The 13,088-nt window shown below is 46.8% G+C and overlaps 2 protein-coding genes across 10 annotated transcripts; one reads left to right on the top strand and one right to left on the bottom strand.

The window, feature by feature from the left end:
- Window positions 1-1,496: 1,496 nt before the first annotated feature.
- mindy1 (MINDY lysine 48 deubiquitinase 1) lies at window positions 1,497-5,771 on the bottom strand. 3 transcript variants are annotated; one of them, XM_029514095.1, is made up of 12 exons: window positions 5,571-5,771; window positions 4,497-5,052; window positions 3,884-4,130; window positions 3,445-3,676; window positions 3,281-3,338; window positions 3,135-3,199; window positions 2,852-3,010; window positions 2,660-2,762; window positions 2,412-2,554; window positions 2,154-2,342; window positions 1,928-2,077; window positions 1,497-1,705 (listed from the first exon to the last, which is right to left on the bottom strand). In XM_029514095.1, the coding sequence occupies exons 2-12, from the start codon at window positions 4,846-4,848 to the stop codon at window positions 1,640-1,642; spliced, it is 1,764 nt and encodes a 587-aa protein (XP_029369955.1). In that variant the 5' UTR covers window positions 4,849-5,052; window positions 5,571-5,771; the 3' UTR covers window positions 1,497-1,639. The 3 variants fall into 3 exon arrangements, with proteins under 3 accessions (XP_029369955.1, XP_029369953.1, XP_029369954.1); XM_029514093.1 differs by having other exon boundaries at window positions 3,135-3,338; window positions 3,445-3,632; window positions 3,888-4,130; window positions 5,571-5,767; XM_029514094.1 differs by having other exon boundaries at window positions 3,135-3,338; window positions 3,445-3,596; window positions 3,888-4,130; window positions 5,571-5,767.
- A 1,472-nt stretch (window positions 5,772-7,243) lies between these two features.
- On the top strand, window positions 7,244-12,840 carry LOC115050937 (BCL2/adenovirus E1B 19 kDa protein-interacting protein 2-like). Of its 7 annotated transcripts, none has more exons than XM_029514100.1 (15): window positions 7,244-7,457; window positions 7,543-7,578; window positions 8,687-8,740; window positions 9,067-9,614; window positions 9,772-9,816; window positions 9,901-9,936; window positions 10,122-10,163; window positions 10,510-10,587; window positions 10,740-10,904; window positions 10,970-11,188; window positions 11,277-11,379; window positions 11,602-11,733; window positions 11,965-12,051; window positions 12,185-12,283; window positions 12,403-12,840. In XM_029514100.1, exons 3-15 carry the CDS (start codon window positions 8,700-8,702, stop codon window positions 12,425-12,427), a joined length of 1,620 nt encoding a protein of 539 aa, XP_029369960.1. In that variant the 5' UTR covers window positions 7,244-7,457; window positions 7,543-7,578; window positions 8,687-8,699; the 3' UTR covers window positions 12,428-12,840. The 7 variants fall into 7 exon arrangements, with proteins under 7 accessions (XP_029369960.1, XP_029369959.1, XP_029369962.1 ...); XM_029514099.1 differs by having other exon boundaries at window positions 8,352-8,740; XM_029514102.1 differs by lacking the exon at window positions 8,687-8,740.
- The last annotated feature ends 248 nt before the right edge of the window (window positions 12,841-13,088 follow it).

Genomic DNA, 13,088 nt, shown 5'->3' with positions numbered 1-13,088 from the left:
GCAACACAAGTTAGTATTAGCATAACAAGCTGCTGGAATGAAGCCGATGTTGCGTCGCTGTTGTTAACATTAATATTATTATTAACATCTGTACAGCTGTTCTTTGTGTTCTGACCACTATTGAAGAAGCACAGATGTGTTATTGTTGTTATCCTCTGCTAACCGTTAGCCTAGCTACGTTATACGCAACCCCAATGCAGTCATGACTGAAGTTTACCTGAAATGCAACTTAAATAGCAAAACTCTGGTCTTGGTTCTTCTCTTGTGAAAATGTTTGTGTGAATGAAGCGAATTCTGAATGTTATCAATGCAACAGGATGGGCTGTTCAGGTTCTGACCTCAGAAGTGCTTTTTTCAGACCTTAGACCAGGTTCAGCTCTGACTGTCGTCCTCTTCAATGGACAGACCAAAATGTTTTCTAATTATTCGGACACATATATGATGCTAAATGTCACTTTTTGACTCAAAACAAGTGAGTGTAAATATGTGGTTTTAAAAAAAAAAAAAAATTGAAGTTTTTCTGGATTGGTCTGCTGAGTCCAGAGAGAACCACGTTTCAGTCTGATGAAACTTGTCCCTGACACTAAAAACCTTCATTGCCTTGTTTCTTCTTCATCAGAATCTTTAAGTGCATTTATCACGAGAGAAACTTATCTTTTGTTCTTCATTTTGATTTTAACACAAAACCCATTAAAGCCTGTTAAGATGGAAGCAGCAACATGGTGTTGATTTAATGGGAGATGTTAATGATGCTAAAGAGCTGAAAAAAGCTCCACATCGAGCCAAAGGCAGCGGCGCTAACTTCAGACTCTGTAAAACCTGGTCCCAGGTCTGGATCAATGAAAATTACATATTAACACGATAATAAAAATGATGTTTATTCTTTAATTATGAAAACTGTATTTCATGGAGAGCAGAAATTTCCCTCAAAACTCAGAATCAGGTTTATTTCAAATCAAATTAAAAAGAAAAGTTTTTCATTTTGTTGCAAAACAAATTTATAGCCCAAATATTTTTCTAGAAAAAGTAAAAAGTAATTTTACATTTCAAATCAAATCAAACAAATCAAATTTTAAAAGAGCAAAAAGGAAAAGTGACGTAAAACTTTTTGTTTATTCAAACTTTATTGTACAAGTCATTTATTTTAATTCAGTTAAAATTCAGTATCAGCTTCTTCATTTTAATCAAAACTCAGCAGAGAAAACCATCTGAATTGAAAACTTGACGCTGAAGGGAATGCTGTTTGATGCCCATTACTCTGGATACAAGAGCCACCGTCCCCTGAAAAAACTTTACTAAACTGATTTTCTTCACGAATGGAAGAAAAACAATCATGTTCCCAGACGATGAACCGTAGAGACCCCACATCCTCCGATCAGCTGAGACAAACATCTTTGACAGTTAATCAATAATCACACATTTAACCTTTGACCTCTGAACCACGGATAAATATTTAAACTGATTAATGACAAACAGCTGATTAATAACTGATTAGGTCATTTGAATAAACTTTATTAAACATCTCCTGGCAGACAAAGCACTGGGGTTTGGCATCGAGCTGACTGTGTGTATGTCTGTGTGTATCTGCATGTGCATTTGTGTGTCTGTGTGTGTTTTACAGATGAGGATGATGAAGAATCTAAAGGAGGACACAGTCTGAGTCTTTGTCTCTCCTCCTGGCTTGCTGTGACCCCTGACCTCTGACCTGCAAACAGGAAAACAACAGTGCATTAAGTAACTGGATGAAAACTGGAGGATTCTGGGTAAATTCTTCAGGAGCGTCTGCCTGACCTCTGACCTCTGGCAACAGGAAAGATTAATTGTGGCCCCAATTACAGTCTAAAATATATTTGTGCAGTGGCCTGATCACATGACTAATACAAGCTGTAGGAGGACAGATGTCTCCTGTTTTCCTCTGCTGTCCCACCTGTTGTCCCGCCTGTTGTCCCGCCTGTCCTGGTCCCTGTTGCTGCCGTTGCTGATATTCCTCCTGTTGAAGCTGGCGGGCCAACTCCAGGTCACTGAGGGGCCCCGGGGCCCCGTCCTGCTGCTGCAGGGACACGGCAACCAGGTAGTCCTTACAACGAGACAGATGGACAGTGCTCAGAGGGTCTGTCTCTGCTGCCCCCCCCCCCAGTCCGTCCCTGTCTCACCTGGTCGATCTGTCTCTGCTGGTCCTGGGTGGAGGGGGGCAGGGTGGCAGTGGGCGGCGCTCTCTGATGACACAGTCTGAAGTCGGAGTCACAGAAGTTTCCATCTCCCTCAACGTTATGAAGAGACTCCCAGATTAAACTGTCCTCCTGCAGGAAGCCCTGATCTGTGACCAGCAGGTACAGGTAACCCTGAAGGACAAAAAGCTTTAACAACACTGACAGGCGTGTGTGTCTGTGTTTATCTGTTTGTGTATGTACCTTGTGTTTGATCATGGTGCTGAAGTGGTTGTTCCTGAAGAAAACAGAAATCTCTCCCTCTTTAACTGTTGTGTTGAGTTCACACAATCCGTGATACGACAACTGAGTCGCTGTGGACTCAAGAAACTGCTCTGCTAACAGACCTGAACCGCAAACACACACAGACACACAAAGAGATACACAACAGAGTGAGTACTCTTGATTCCCAAACATGATTCATCAATGTACAGTCAGTGCCTTTGTGTTACCTTCACTGACTCGGCTGCTGTCAGCTGAGTGTTTGTAGTCAATGATTTTCTCCACCAGCTGATTATAACTCAGTTTCCCCACAGCAGCTGCCATCTCTGGACTCTACACACACACACACACACACACACACACTTCAGTGTGACAGTGGGGCTCTGCAGGCTGTGTGTCCCTCTCAGACTTCAACAGTGTACCTGAGGATCCAGCAGCCAGCCATGGTACAGTGGGATGTCGAGCAGGTCGAACACGATGCATTCAGGCGTGTACTCAAAGTCCGACACGCCGGTGAAACGGACGTTCACGTCCAGACCTGTGGACAACTTTGGGAGGACGGCCATGGCATCACTCATGTTCTACACTCACACACACACACACACACACAGCAGTGAGCTGATTCACGAAGACATCTCTTGTTTGAACTTAATCTTAAATAACCTGGTTTTTAATGTGTTAGAGTGTGTGTGTGTGTTTGTGTACCTGTTGGAAATTCAGCTCCATCCCATCAGTTTTCTCTCTAGGTGTGACCGACAGCACACACTCTCCTACACAAAGACACACACAAACACAAGCTGACAGCTCTGTCCCCTTGACAGCACTTGAACAGGTAAACAACAACATCTCACCCAGGTGAGCCATCAGTTCCTCAGTGGTGACAACTTCAGTCTGAGCAGGAAGCTTTGCCTGGAGACACACACACAGTCAGTCATGTGGGTTTGGAAGATAATCTAGAAAATTCTGCCCCTGATGACTCAGTGTGTGTGTATGTGTGTGTGTGTGTGTGTAACACCTTCCAGCGCAGGAACAGCGTGTTCATGATGGCGAGCAGTGGACAGGGTCCGTTCTCGCTCTGAGTGATGATGGGTGTCTTCTTCTCCTTCCAGCTGATCCACTTCACCAGGTAATAGACTGGGACAGCTGGTCTGGACTCGGCAGCCGGACCTGAGGAAGAGGAGGAGGCAGGAGGAAGAGGAGCATCTGCAGCAGCAGTGCCCCCCGTGGACAAGAGGACCATAGTGTCACTGTGTCCATTAACACATTTATCTTTTATTTACTCATTTTTATTGTGTTTTTACCTTTAGTATTCTGTGTTTTTAGTTTATGTTAATGTAAAGCACTTTGGTAACCTTTGTGTTTATTTAAAATTGTGCTTTATAAATAAATTGATTGATTGAACACAGCTGAGACATCTGCATCATCATCCTCGCTGTTACAAAGTGGGATCAGGCTCACCTGCAGGTCCTGGTGAGTCCTGATCCTTCAGACCGGGGACCCTTGTGGACTGGGAGCAGCCTGGAGCAGAGCATGTGGAGGACAGACCGTCCTCCACATCCAGGGAGCTTCCTGTGACCATGAACCCATCTGACAGCTCCAGACTGGGTATGGACAGAGACGCAGAGTCTGTGGACTCCTGCTGGTCCTCCGAGCCTCCACCTGTCACCATGGACAAGCTGTCCTCCAGGTCCAGATCCAGACCTGCAGACACAGGACCAGGGACAGATGAGAGACCAGAGTGCTCTGACATCCTGAAGACACCAGAGAACTCTCAATGACTTTCTGTCCTCTTTGTGTCCAGATACTGGCCACTCTCTGGTCAACAGCCAATCACTTCTCAGAGCAACAAAGGCGTCTCCTGTTCCCCTCCATTTCTTGAATGTGAACCAGCTCTGACTTGGGACTTGGGACCATATCACCCCATCAGATCCAGACCTCTAGTCCTGCCCCCTTTATAAAACCTGTTACTTGCTGTCAACGGGCCCTTTAGTGAGGCTCCACCTCTATGAGACACTAAAACATCCTGCAGCCACAGACAGTTTAGTCTGGACCAGGTCTGGGCCTCACCTGGGTCTCCCGCTCTGTTCTGTCCCCCGAAGGTTTCCGTGTGTCTGAGTAGGGTTGACACATCTTCTTCTTCTGTGGTGACTGTGGTTACCATGGTTACAATACCATTTTCAGACGAGGCCATTGAGGACTCTGCTGGTGTGGGCGTGACCTCCTCCTTCAGGTCTTTACCAGGTAGTGGACTGTCAGCGTCCCCGTTGCTGCTCAGGACGTTGTCTCTCAGGTCCAATGTCTGCATCCGGGCCGGCTCCTCTGTCGCTATGGTTACTATCAGTTCTTTGGAGACACTTTCTGTGAGGGTGGGATCGACCAGCTGATCTGCCATCACCGGCTGCGAGCTGGACTCGGCCATCGTCAGCTGACCAGACTGGGCGGTGCCGGAGAAACGAGGCCCGCTACGTCACAGATCGGGAGCTGAGGTCGTCATGAGAGACGTCTAACCCCAGATAAAGGACTGACAGAGCAGCTTCAACATGGCGACGAGGGGACGCCGATGAGCCCGCCACCAGCGGCTTCAGACGTGACGTTGGTAATGTCTGTTGGCTTCCTGTCACACCTGTGGACAAACAGACAAGTGGAACAAACGATTAAAAACACCAGACCACCAGCTGACGTCACACAGGGGGAGGGGCTTCAGAGAATGACTGGTCAGGTATTACTGAACAGAAGGTAAATATCTGAGTCAGCTCCCAGCTGGACTCCGATGACATCACTGTGACATCACTACAGTCACAAGTTCTCTGAAAACAACATGAATGTTGTGAAAAAGATTCAGAGTCACTCAAAAGCCTGAAAACCGGATCCTCCTCCTGATCGTGATCCGATTCAGGACCTGAAGTGAAGCTTCGGGTCTTTTCTGGGACTGAAGTTGTTACAGAGATTCTGGTCCAGGGCCCCTGATTCCCGGAGACGGATCTGGTCCTCCAGCCGCAGAATCCTGGTGCAGGGGGGACCTGTGGTCGGGATTAGTCCGCGGGGACAGGGTTAGGGTCGTTGGACTCCCTGTCTCCGGACCGGGAGCTGAACCTGCTCTCTGCCCCCGAGCTAACCAGCTAGCGCTTCGAGCTAACTCACCCAAGTTCCTGTCGATCCGCAGAGACCGAGTCCGGTCCGCCTGGGACCCGGTGCTGATCTGGCCCAGGTCCCCTCAATGATCTGGCTCAGGTCGTGGTTCCGGTCCGGTGTGACGGAGTGTTCGGTGCTTTCGGTGCCAACGGGGATAACGGGCGTGTTAGCTGTTTACATTCGTCTCTCCTCCCAAGCCCCGCCCACCGCCAGACACGAACAGGCCACCGTGACGTCACATCCGCTCAACTTCAGAAACTGTTAGCCGTTAGCCCCGGGTTGGCTTTAACGCAAAACAAACACACAGTCAGACAGATTAGAGACACAAACAGACACAACCCTAACCCTAACCCTTTTTGGGATTATGGAGGAAAATAATGTGTTTGATGTTTCTGTTTTTTGTTTTCGGTTCGGGTCATTTCCGGTGTAGTTTTAATGAACGCGTTTGAAGCACCGGCTCTTCTTCAGGTCCGGTTCAATCCAGTTGTTGGATTGTTGAACTGAGCAGTCGGTTCTGGTTGTGGTTGGTGGAGATAAGTCTGAACTGGACTCTGGACCTGATGGTCCCCTTCAGCCTAAAAGTCTGTGGACCCTGAAGGACCCTGTGGAGTCTGATCCATGGACCCTGAAGGGTCCTGAAGATCTATGGACCCTGTGGTCTGATCCACGGACCCTGAAGGGTCCTGAAGGTCTATGGACCCTGTGGAGTCTGATCCATGGACCCTGAAGGGTCCTGAAGGTCTATGGACCCTGAAGGGTCCTGAAGATCTATGGATCCTGAAGGGTCCTGAAGGTCTATGGACCCTGTGGTCTGATCCATGGACCCTGAAGGGTCCTGAAGGTCTATGGACCCTGTGGAGTCTGATCCATGGACCCTGAAGGGTCCTGAAGATCTATGGATCCTGAAGGGTCCTGAAGGTCTATGGACCCTGTGGAGTCTGATCCATGGACCCTGAAGGGTCCTGAAGATCTATGGATCCTGAAGGGTCCTGAAGGTCTATGGACCCTGTGGAGTCTGATCCATGGACCCTGAAGGGCCCTGTGGAGTCTGATCCATGGACCATGGGGGACCTTGTGGAGTCTGAAGGTCCATGGACCCTGAAGGACCCTGTGGAGTTCTGGAGATCTGGAGGAAATGGTAAAGCCCCCGGTGCATTCAGGGTAACTATGTGGATCTTAATATCTGATAAATTAACAGACATGGATCGAGGAGGCGGTGTGGACTGCTCTGTGGACCGGGTTGACATCTAATGGTCTGGGTGTGGGATTGGGTTTCTCTGTCGCCCTCCAGTGGCTAAAAGCTTCACTCTAGAAATTGAGGGCATCAGGGCAGATTTCAGACCCTGTTCCTCAGCTGACTACATCCAGAGTCCACATTGTGCTTAAAGTCCTGGACTCTTCTGGTTCGCATCAGTTCAATTGGTTGTTTTCTTTATACATCGGTTCAACTGATTCACAAACACTGTTTTCTAATCTGAATACAATTCCCAGGATGCATTGCAGTCGAGTTTAAAGCCTCAGAAATCCTTGTTGTGATTTTTCACCAATGAAGAACGTTACAAAACACGTCTGTGCTGAAAGTGTGAACTTTGACCTCCTTGAACAAAAGCATTAACTTGAGCAGGTGAGAACTTGTATGGAACCGATCCCCCTGTACAGTCATGGTTGTCATGGTAACAGGGCGGGTACTTGCACCAGTAACACGCCACATTTCTGCTGTCATGTCTGAAAGCACGAGACAGACAGGGCAGGTAGGAGAAAGAACAGGAAGAGACAGACCGGGCAGGAAGAGACAGACCGGGCAGGTAGAGACAGACAGGACAGGGAGAGACAGACAGACAGCTGAGGATCCAGAGTCCACCCATAAACTGATAAAAGCTGTGGTGATGTCATCAGGTGCGTCTCCAGGTGTGCAGCACCAGTTTGTTTGGTGATCTGGCTGTTTGTCCTGAGGCCGTCTCACCTGTCTCTCGTCCCCCAGCTGCTGCAGAAGGACTGTCTCTCCTGTGACGCTGCTGTAAGTCTGTATTTTCTTTTAATGTCATATTTGTCTTCAGTTTTGTTGTTGGACTGTTTCCTTCCCGTCTGGCTGTCTCTGACATAAGTGCTGTGTAAATAAAGTTTCCTTCAGCCGGTTGGTTTGACTCTGACAAAGTGAGGTGGGAAGCGTTTGTCCTCAGAAGGTTGAGGACAGGCTGTCCTTTTGGACGTCTCAGACTGATTCTTTAGTTTGTCTGAAAGTTCAGTGTTTTATTTTCAGCTTCATTGAACAGAAAGTTTGAGACTAAAGAGTTTCCTGTTCGACTGGAGTCACATGATCTGTTATAAACAATGATCAGCCATAACATTATGACCACAGGGAGGTGATTACCTGGTTACCACAGATACCTGTTCGTAGGTGGGATCTTCCTGCTCTGTAGGGGACGTAACCTGGCAAAATGAAAAGGACCACTGGACCACAGGGTCAAAGGTCGAGGGTCACTGGTGGTCTGATCCAGCAGAGGCTGCGTAGCTCAAACTGATGAAGTTCATTCAGGTTCTGAGGGTGGATTATCAGAATCAGAACCAGAATCTGAATGATCCCTGAGGGGGAAATGGTTTTTGTCACAAAAGACTAAATCTGTATATGAACAGCTCTCCTTGCCCACATAGGGAAGGAGACCAGCTGGTGCTGACACGGTGATGCTTTGGACATTCAGGCCATTCAATCATGTGAATGTTACTTTGACACGTAGCACAGATCGGTGGTCATAGACAGTATTCTCTGATGTCAGTGGTCTCTTCCAGCAGGATCAGGCTCCCTGTCCTGCCACTGAACAACATTCAGGAGGTTTGTGGAACAGTTCAGGGTGTTGACTTGGCCCCAAATCTGAGATGGACCAACAAGTCCAGATCCATGGAGGATCCAACTCGCAATTTATGGGACTTTAAGGATCTGCTGCTAACATCTTCAATTCCCACAGCTCAGCTTCAGAGGTCGAGAGGAGGGTCAGGATCAGGTGGTCTGAATGTTCTGGCTGACCGGAGTGTCAGAGTCTGAGGAACGTTCAGTTGTGTTCACTGACTGAAACTTTAGCTTTAGTCTGTAGCCATTCAAACTTCCATCATGTTCTGAATCTTCATAGGAGCAGGAAGAACATGGAGTCCAGAGAGGAAGAACAAGAGGACCAAGCCCCCAGGTCAAAGTTCCATCACTAGATTTTAACTCTAGAGGTCAGGTCACATTTGTAGTCCTGCCCACCACTCAGTTTACAGACTTGCAGCAGCTCTGTCTGAGCTAACTGCTAATGTTAGCCGTTCAACAGCTGTATTGCTGCTTTACTTCTCTTCCATTTTTGCCGTCAGCATCAAGGCTCATCAGACGCTCCTATTTATTTAACTTGGAGGATGGATGAAAAAAGAAGGACTGAATTTGACTTTTAAGTGTTTATCTAAAAGTACGAGTTCACAAAAATGAAGAAAATGATTCCCCGAAGTTCATTAACATCCATCTTTCTGTGAACAGACTGGAAACACCTGAAGACACAGAGAGCATCCACAGCTCCGTCAGCATGACCGCTAACACTGATAACACAGCTAGCACAGCTGACACTGCTAACACTGCTAAGACAGCTAGCACAGCTAACACAGCTGACACTGCTAACACTGCTAAGACAGCTGACACTGCTGACACTGCTAACACTGCTAAGACAGCTAGCACAGCTAACATAACTGACACTGCTAACACTGCTAAGACAGCTGACACAGCTAGCACAGCTGACACTGCTAACACTGCTAAGACAGCTAGCACAGCTAACACAGCTGACACTGCTAACACTGCTAAGACAGCTGACATAGCTAGCACGTTTAACACAGCTAACATAGCTGACACTGCTAACAATGCTAAGACAGCTGACACAGCTAACACTTCTAACACAGTTATTACAGATAATAGAGCTAATACAGCTAACATAGCTAATATTGCTAATAATGATACAACTACAACTACAGCAATGGCGAATGATGCTTCAGCCACCAATACAAAACCTGCTGCTCCATCTGATGATGAATCAGGTCTGTCTTCATCATGTCCTGATCAATGATCAATCACAGCTGTTATTGGCTGTTAGCTGCAGCTAACTGAGCCAACACCATTAAACTGAAAGTCTTCTGCTCTGACCTTGATTTTGTTTGATTTCCATATCTGAATATTTCTTATCTTCGTCCTCAGAGGGTACAGGTGAGCTGGGGAAAGGTAACAGTGCTGCCATAACAGGTGAGTCAACAGGTGACAGGAATTAAACGAGTCTAAGTGCCAGGGAGTTTCTGTTGTTTCACCTCCAATCTCTTTGTTTTTAAGATCGAGGCAAGTTGGAGGGAGAAACCTCTGAGGAAGGTGAGAACTCATCATCATTATCATCATCATCTTCTTCAGGCTGAAGCCTGCGACCTCATCATGCCCTGTCTTTGTCTCTCAGTAGGCAGTGTTGAACAAGAGTTTGATTTCCACTCAGGTATCTTCTCTTCATCCTCCTCCTCTTCTTCTTCTTCCTGTCTGACATCGTCTCTTCTTGTTGTTAGGAGCAGATGAGGTCGATTCGAATCTGAATGGAGACAGACCAGGTACAGCCAGAATATTTCCAACATGAAAAATAATGAACACACAGTTATAGAAAATGTTTTAGTCATTTGGTCCCAAATTAAGATCAATTGTAAACCTAACATGTACAATTTAAAATATACAGTGAAGTGGTTGAATTTATAACACATCTAAATGAAAAAAACTAGAATAGAATAGGATAAAGAAATTATAAGATGAAAATAAGTCATTAAAATTTTATTCTGAATATAAATAAAAAATAAAATATTTTTCATCTGATGAATCAAATTAGTTGTTCTGATGATAAATATAAAATAATCTTTATGATAAAGTGGATAATGTGACTGAAAGTCCTGATTCCTGTCTCAGATCCTCCCACCAATCTGGATCTGTCACAACCAACAAAGAAGAAAGTTCTGGCGGCGCCAACACTCAGTTTGTCTTTAGGTAACAGACGAATAAAGAACCAGGAAGCATCACGGAGTTGATGTCACATATTGGTCTGAGGAGTGGTGAGGGGGCGGAGCTGACTTCTCTGTTGTCCGTCCTGATTGGGTGGTACAAGTTTGTCAGGTTCAGCTTGTGTTGCTGGTTCTCAGGTCGCAGTGAGTCGGCGGTCTCAGATGACTTCCCCTCGGCCTTCCTCTCCCCCTCCCCTGATGATGATGACGAAGACACAGGCCTTGACTTTGACCTGGACGCCATGGAAACACCCTCTGACAGTGAATCGCTGCTCTTCCCCATCTACGACTTGGACCTGGAAGGTAAGAGGTCCGAGGTCAAATGGCCGGCGGCACAGTTCACACATAAACATTGACTCATTTGGCAGACGACCTGCGGCGTCTTGGGGTGGCGTCCATCCGATGCAGACCAGCTGGTCCCAGGTCCAAGTCTGACTGTCAGACCGGACTAGGATCCCTGGGGCAGGAGGACATGGTGGACGGTCAGGGTACCAGGTGGCGCTGTTTCTCCACAGTTGAGCCACCCCAGGAGACCCAGGTCAACATGAGTGTCCTGGAGCCATTTCTCCGGGTTCTGTCCCATGGAGGTAGGGCCCACTGCAGGTGGACTCACCTGTGTGCTGCTTTACCTGGTCTCATCCTCACCTTTGGCTCCTCCCCCTCTGCATCTGTCAGGTTACTATGGAGACAGTCTGAATGACATCATTGTGTTCTCCTCCTGTTACCTGCCAGAGAACAGTCTGGACAATTACCAGTATGTGATGGACAACCTGTTCAGGTAAAACACCTGAGGACAAAATGTCCACTGTCATGGTGGACATGGAATGTGGTGTCACACAAACATCAGTGAAAACTATTTAAAGGTCTTAACGTCATTTTACTGTTTATCTAAAATAAATCCATGTTAGCTGCTCTGGGAAGCTGCTATATGCTAACAGCAACTTTCTAACAGTGAAAATACTGACGCTGTCTGTCTCTGTGTCTACCTGTCTGTCCACAGGTATGTTGTGGGGACACTGGACCTCATGGTCTCAGAAAACTACGTGATCATTTATTTTTGTGCTGGAGGTCAAAAGGAAAAACTCCCAGGAATCAGTTGGCTCAGAGAGTGTTACACCACCATCCACAGGAGGTATGACCAATCAGACACCAGTCAGACAGAGCGATGTCATCATCTTTGTTTATGTCCTGTGTTGGGCTTGTTTGTGTCACTAAGTCCACCAGGGGGCATCAGACTCCTGAGGAAACCCGTAACCTGTAATGTGGTCTTCCTACGGGGCAGGTCCAGTCCTGTGTGGAAGCTTGTGGTCTTAGACCTCCTCCTGGTCTGGACCAGACTGAATGTCTGCTCTGTGTTTGTCAGACTGAGGAAGAACCTGAAGGGGTTTTATGTGGTCCATCCCACCTGGTACATCAAGGCCCTGATCACCATCATCAAACCCTTCATCAGGTGAGTTCTGCACATGCTCGCACTGCTGCTGGGTTGTGGGACTAACTAAACCAGGTAACTAAATGAAACCACACTAAAACAACTCTCAGACCTTTGTTAAAAACGGATAAACCTTCCTCCTCCGCTTCTTCAGCACTAAGTTCAGCAGGAAGCTCCAGTTCATCAACAGCCTTCAGGATCTGTCACAGTCCGTTCCTACTGAGCATGTGCAGATCCCAGACTGCGTCAGACAGTGAGTGCTTGCCTCTAAGACTTCTGGGTAAAAGCAGATGAGCCCAGCTGGTGTCCATTTGGATCTGAAGGTGGAGGCCACGTATTGACTTCCTCTGACATCGTTTGTGTTGTTTCCAGGTATGACCAGAACCTGAGCAGTTGAAACAGGAAGTTGATCTGTTGAACGGTCAGCTAAGCAGAGAGGAGATCCAACAGAGCGGCAACAACAACCACACAGACAACAACAGTATCAATAATCAACAATAATCTTGCTCCTTTTTAAGGAATGTAAAAATAAACCTCCATTCTGTCATCATTCAGACATGAGACCAAACCACTCCCCACTCCACCATTTGTGGCTCAATCTCTCTCTGTCTGTCTGCTCGAGGTTTCTGCCTCTTAAAGGAAGTTTTCCTGCTCATCGGGGATCTGTTGGGTCTCTTTAAATCATTTTTAAGTTTGCTCTTCATGTAAAGTGCCTTGATGTAACTTTGATATGATTTGGTGCTGCACAAATAAATCTGATTTGATTTGATTTGATTTAGGTGAATTCAGGAGTAAAGTTTTCTTTCCATGGAGACGTGATTGCATATGACTGTATTATTGAAAGATGAAAGCCGATTGGCTCGTTCATGATGAAGGTGAGACACAAAAGCTGAAGAACAGACGATGAATACTGTTATTATGACACACACACACAGACCAGGTGATGACTGGCCTCTCTCTCTCCCTTTCTCAGGTGTGTTTACCTGGGGCAACATTTATTAAGTGTGAGCGGGAACAGTAAGTCCCTTTACTTAGCACAGGAAACCGGCCGTGTGTGT

This window comes from Echeneis naucrates, chromosome 11, assembly GCF_900963305.1.
Source record: "Echeneis naucrates chromosome 11, fEcheNa1.1, whole genome shotgun sequence".
NCBI lineage: Eukaryota > Metazoa > Chordata > Actinopteri > Carangiformes > Echeneidae > Echeneis > Echeneis naucrates.
Note: the sequence above shows the minus strand (reverse complement) of the source record. Positions and strands in the feature narration are given on the sequence as shown.

What these genes read in the sequence shown, in the direction of transcription:
- mindy1 (XM_029514093.1), bottom strand. Translation starts at nt 4,848, where the DNA reads ATGGCCGAGTCCAGCTCGCAGCCGGTGATGGCAGATCAGCTGGTCGAT. An exon ending in AGCAGAGACAGATCGACCAG is followed by an intron (nt 2,078 to 2,153) that starts GTGAGACAGGGA and finishes TCTCGTTGTAAG; the next exon opens with GACTACCTGGTTGCCGTGTC. An exon ending in GACAACAGGCGGGACAACAG is followed by an intron (nt 1,706 to 1,927) that starts GTGGGACAGCAG and finishes TCCTGTTTGCAG; the next exon opens with GTCAGAGGTCAGGGGTCACA.
- LOC115050937 (XM_029514100.1), top strand. Translation starts at nt 8,700, where the DNA reads ATGGAGTCCAGAGAGGAAGAACAAGAGGACCAAGCCCCCAG. An exon ending in TCCATCTGATGATGAATCAG is followed by an intron (nt 9,615 to 9,771) that starts GTCTGTCTTCAT and finishes CTTCGTCCTCAG; the next exon opens with AGGGTACAGGTGAGCTGGGG. An exon ending in TACACCACCATCCACAGGAG is followed by an intron (nt 11,734 to 11,964) that starts GTATGACCAATC and finishes TGTGTTTGTCAG; the next exon opens with ACTGAGGAAGAACCTGAAGG.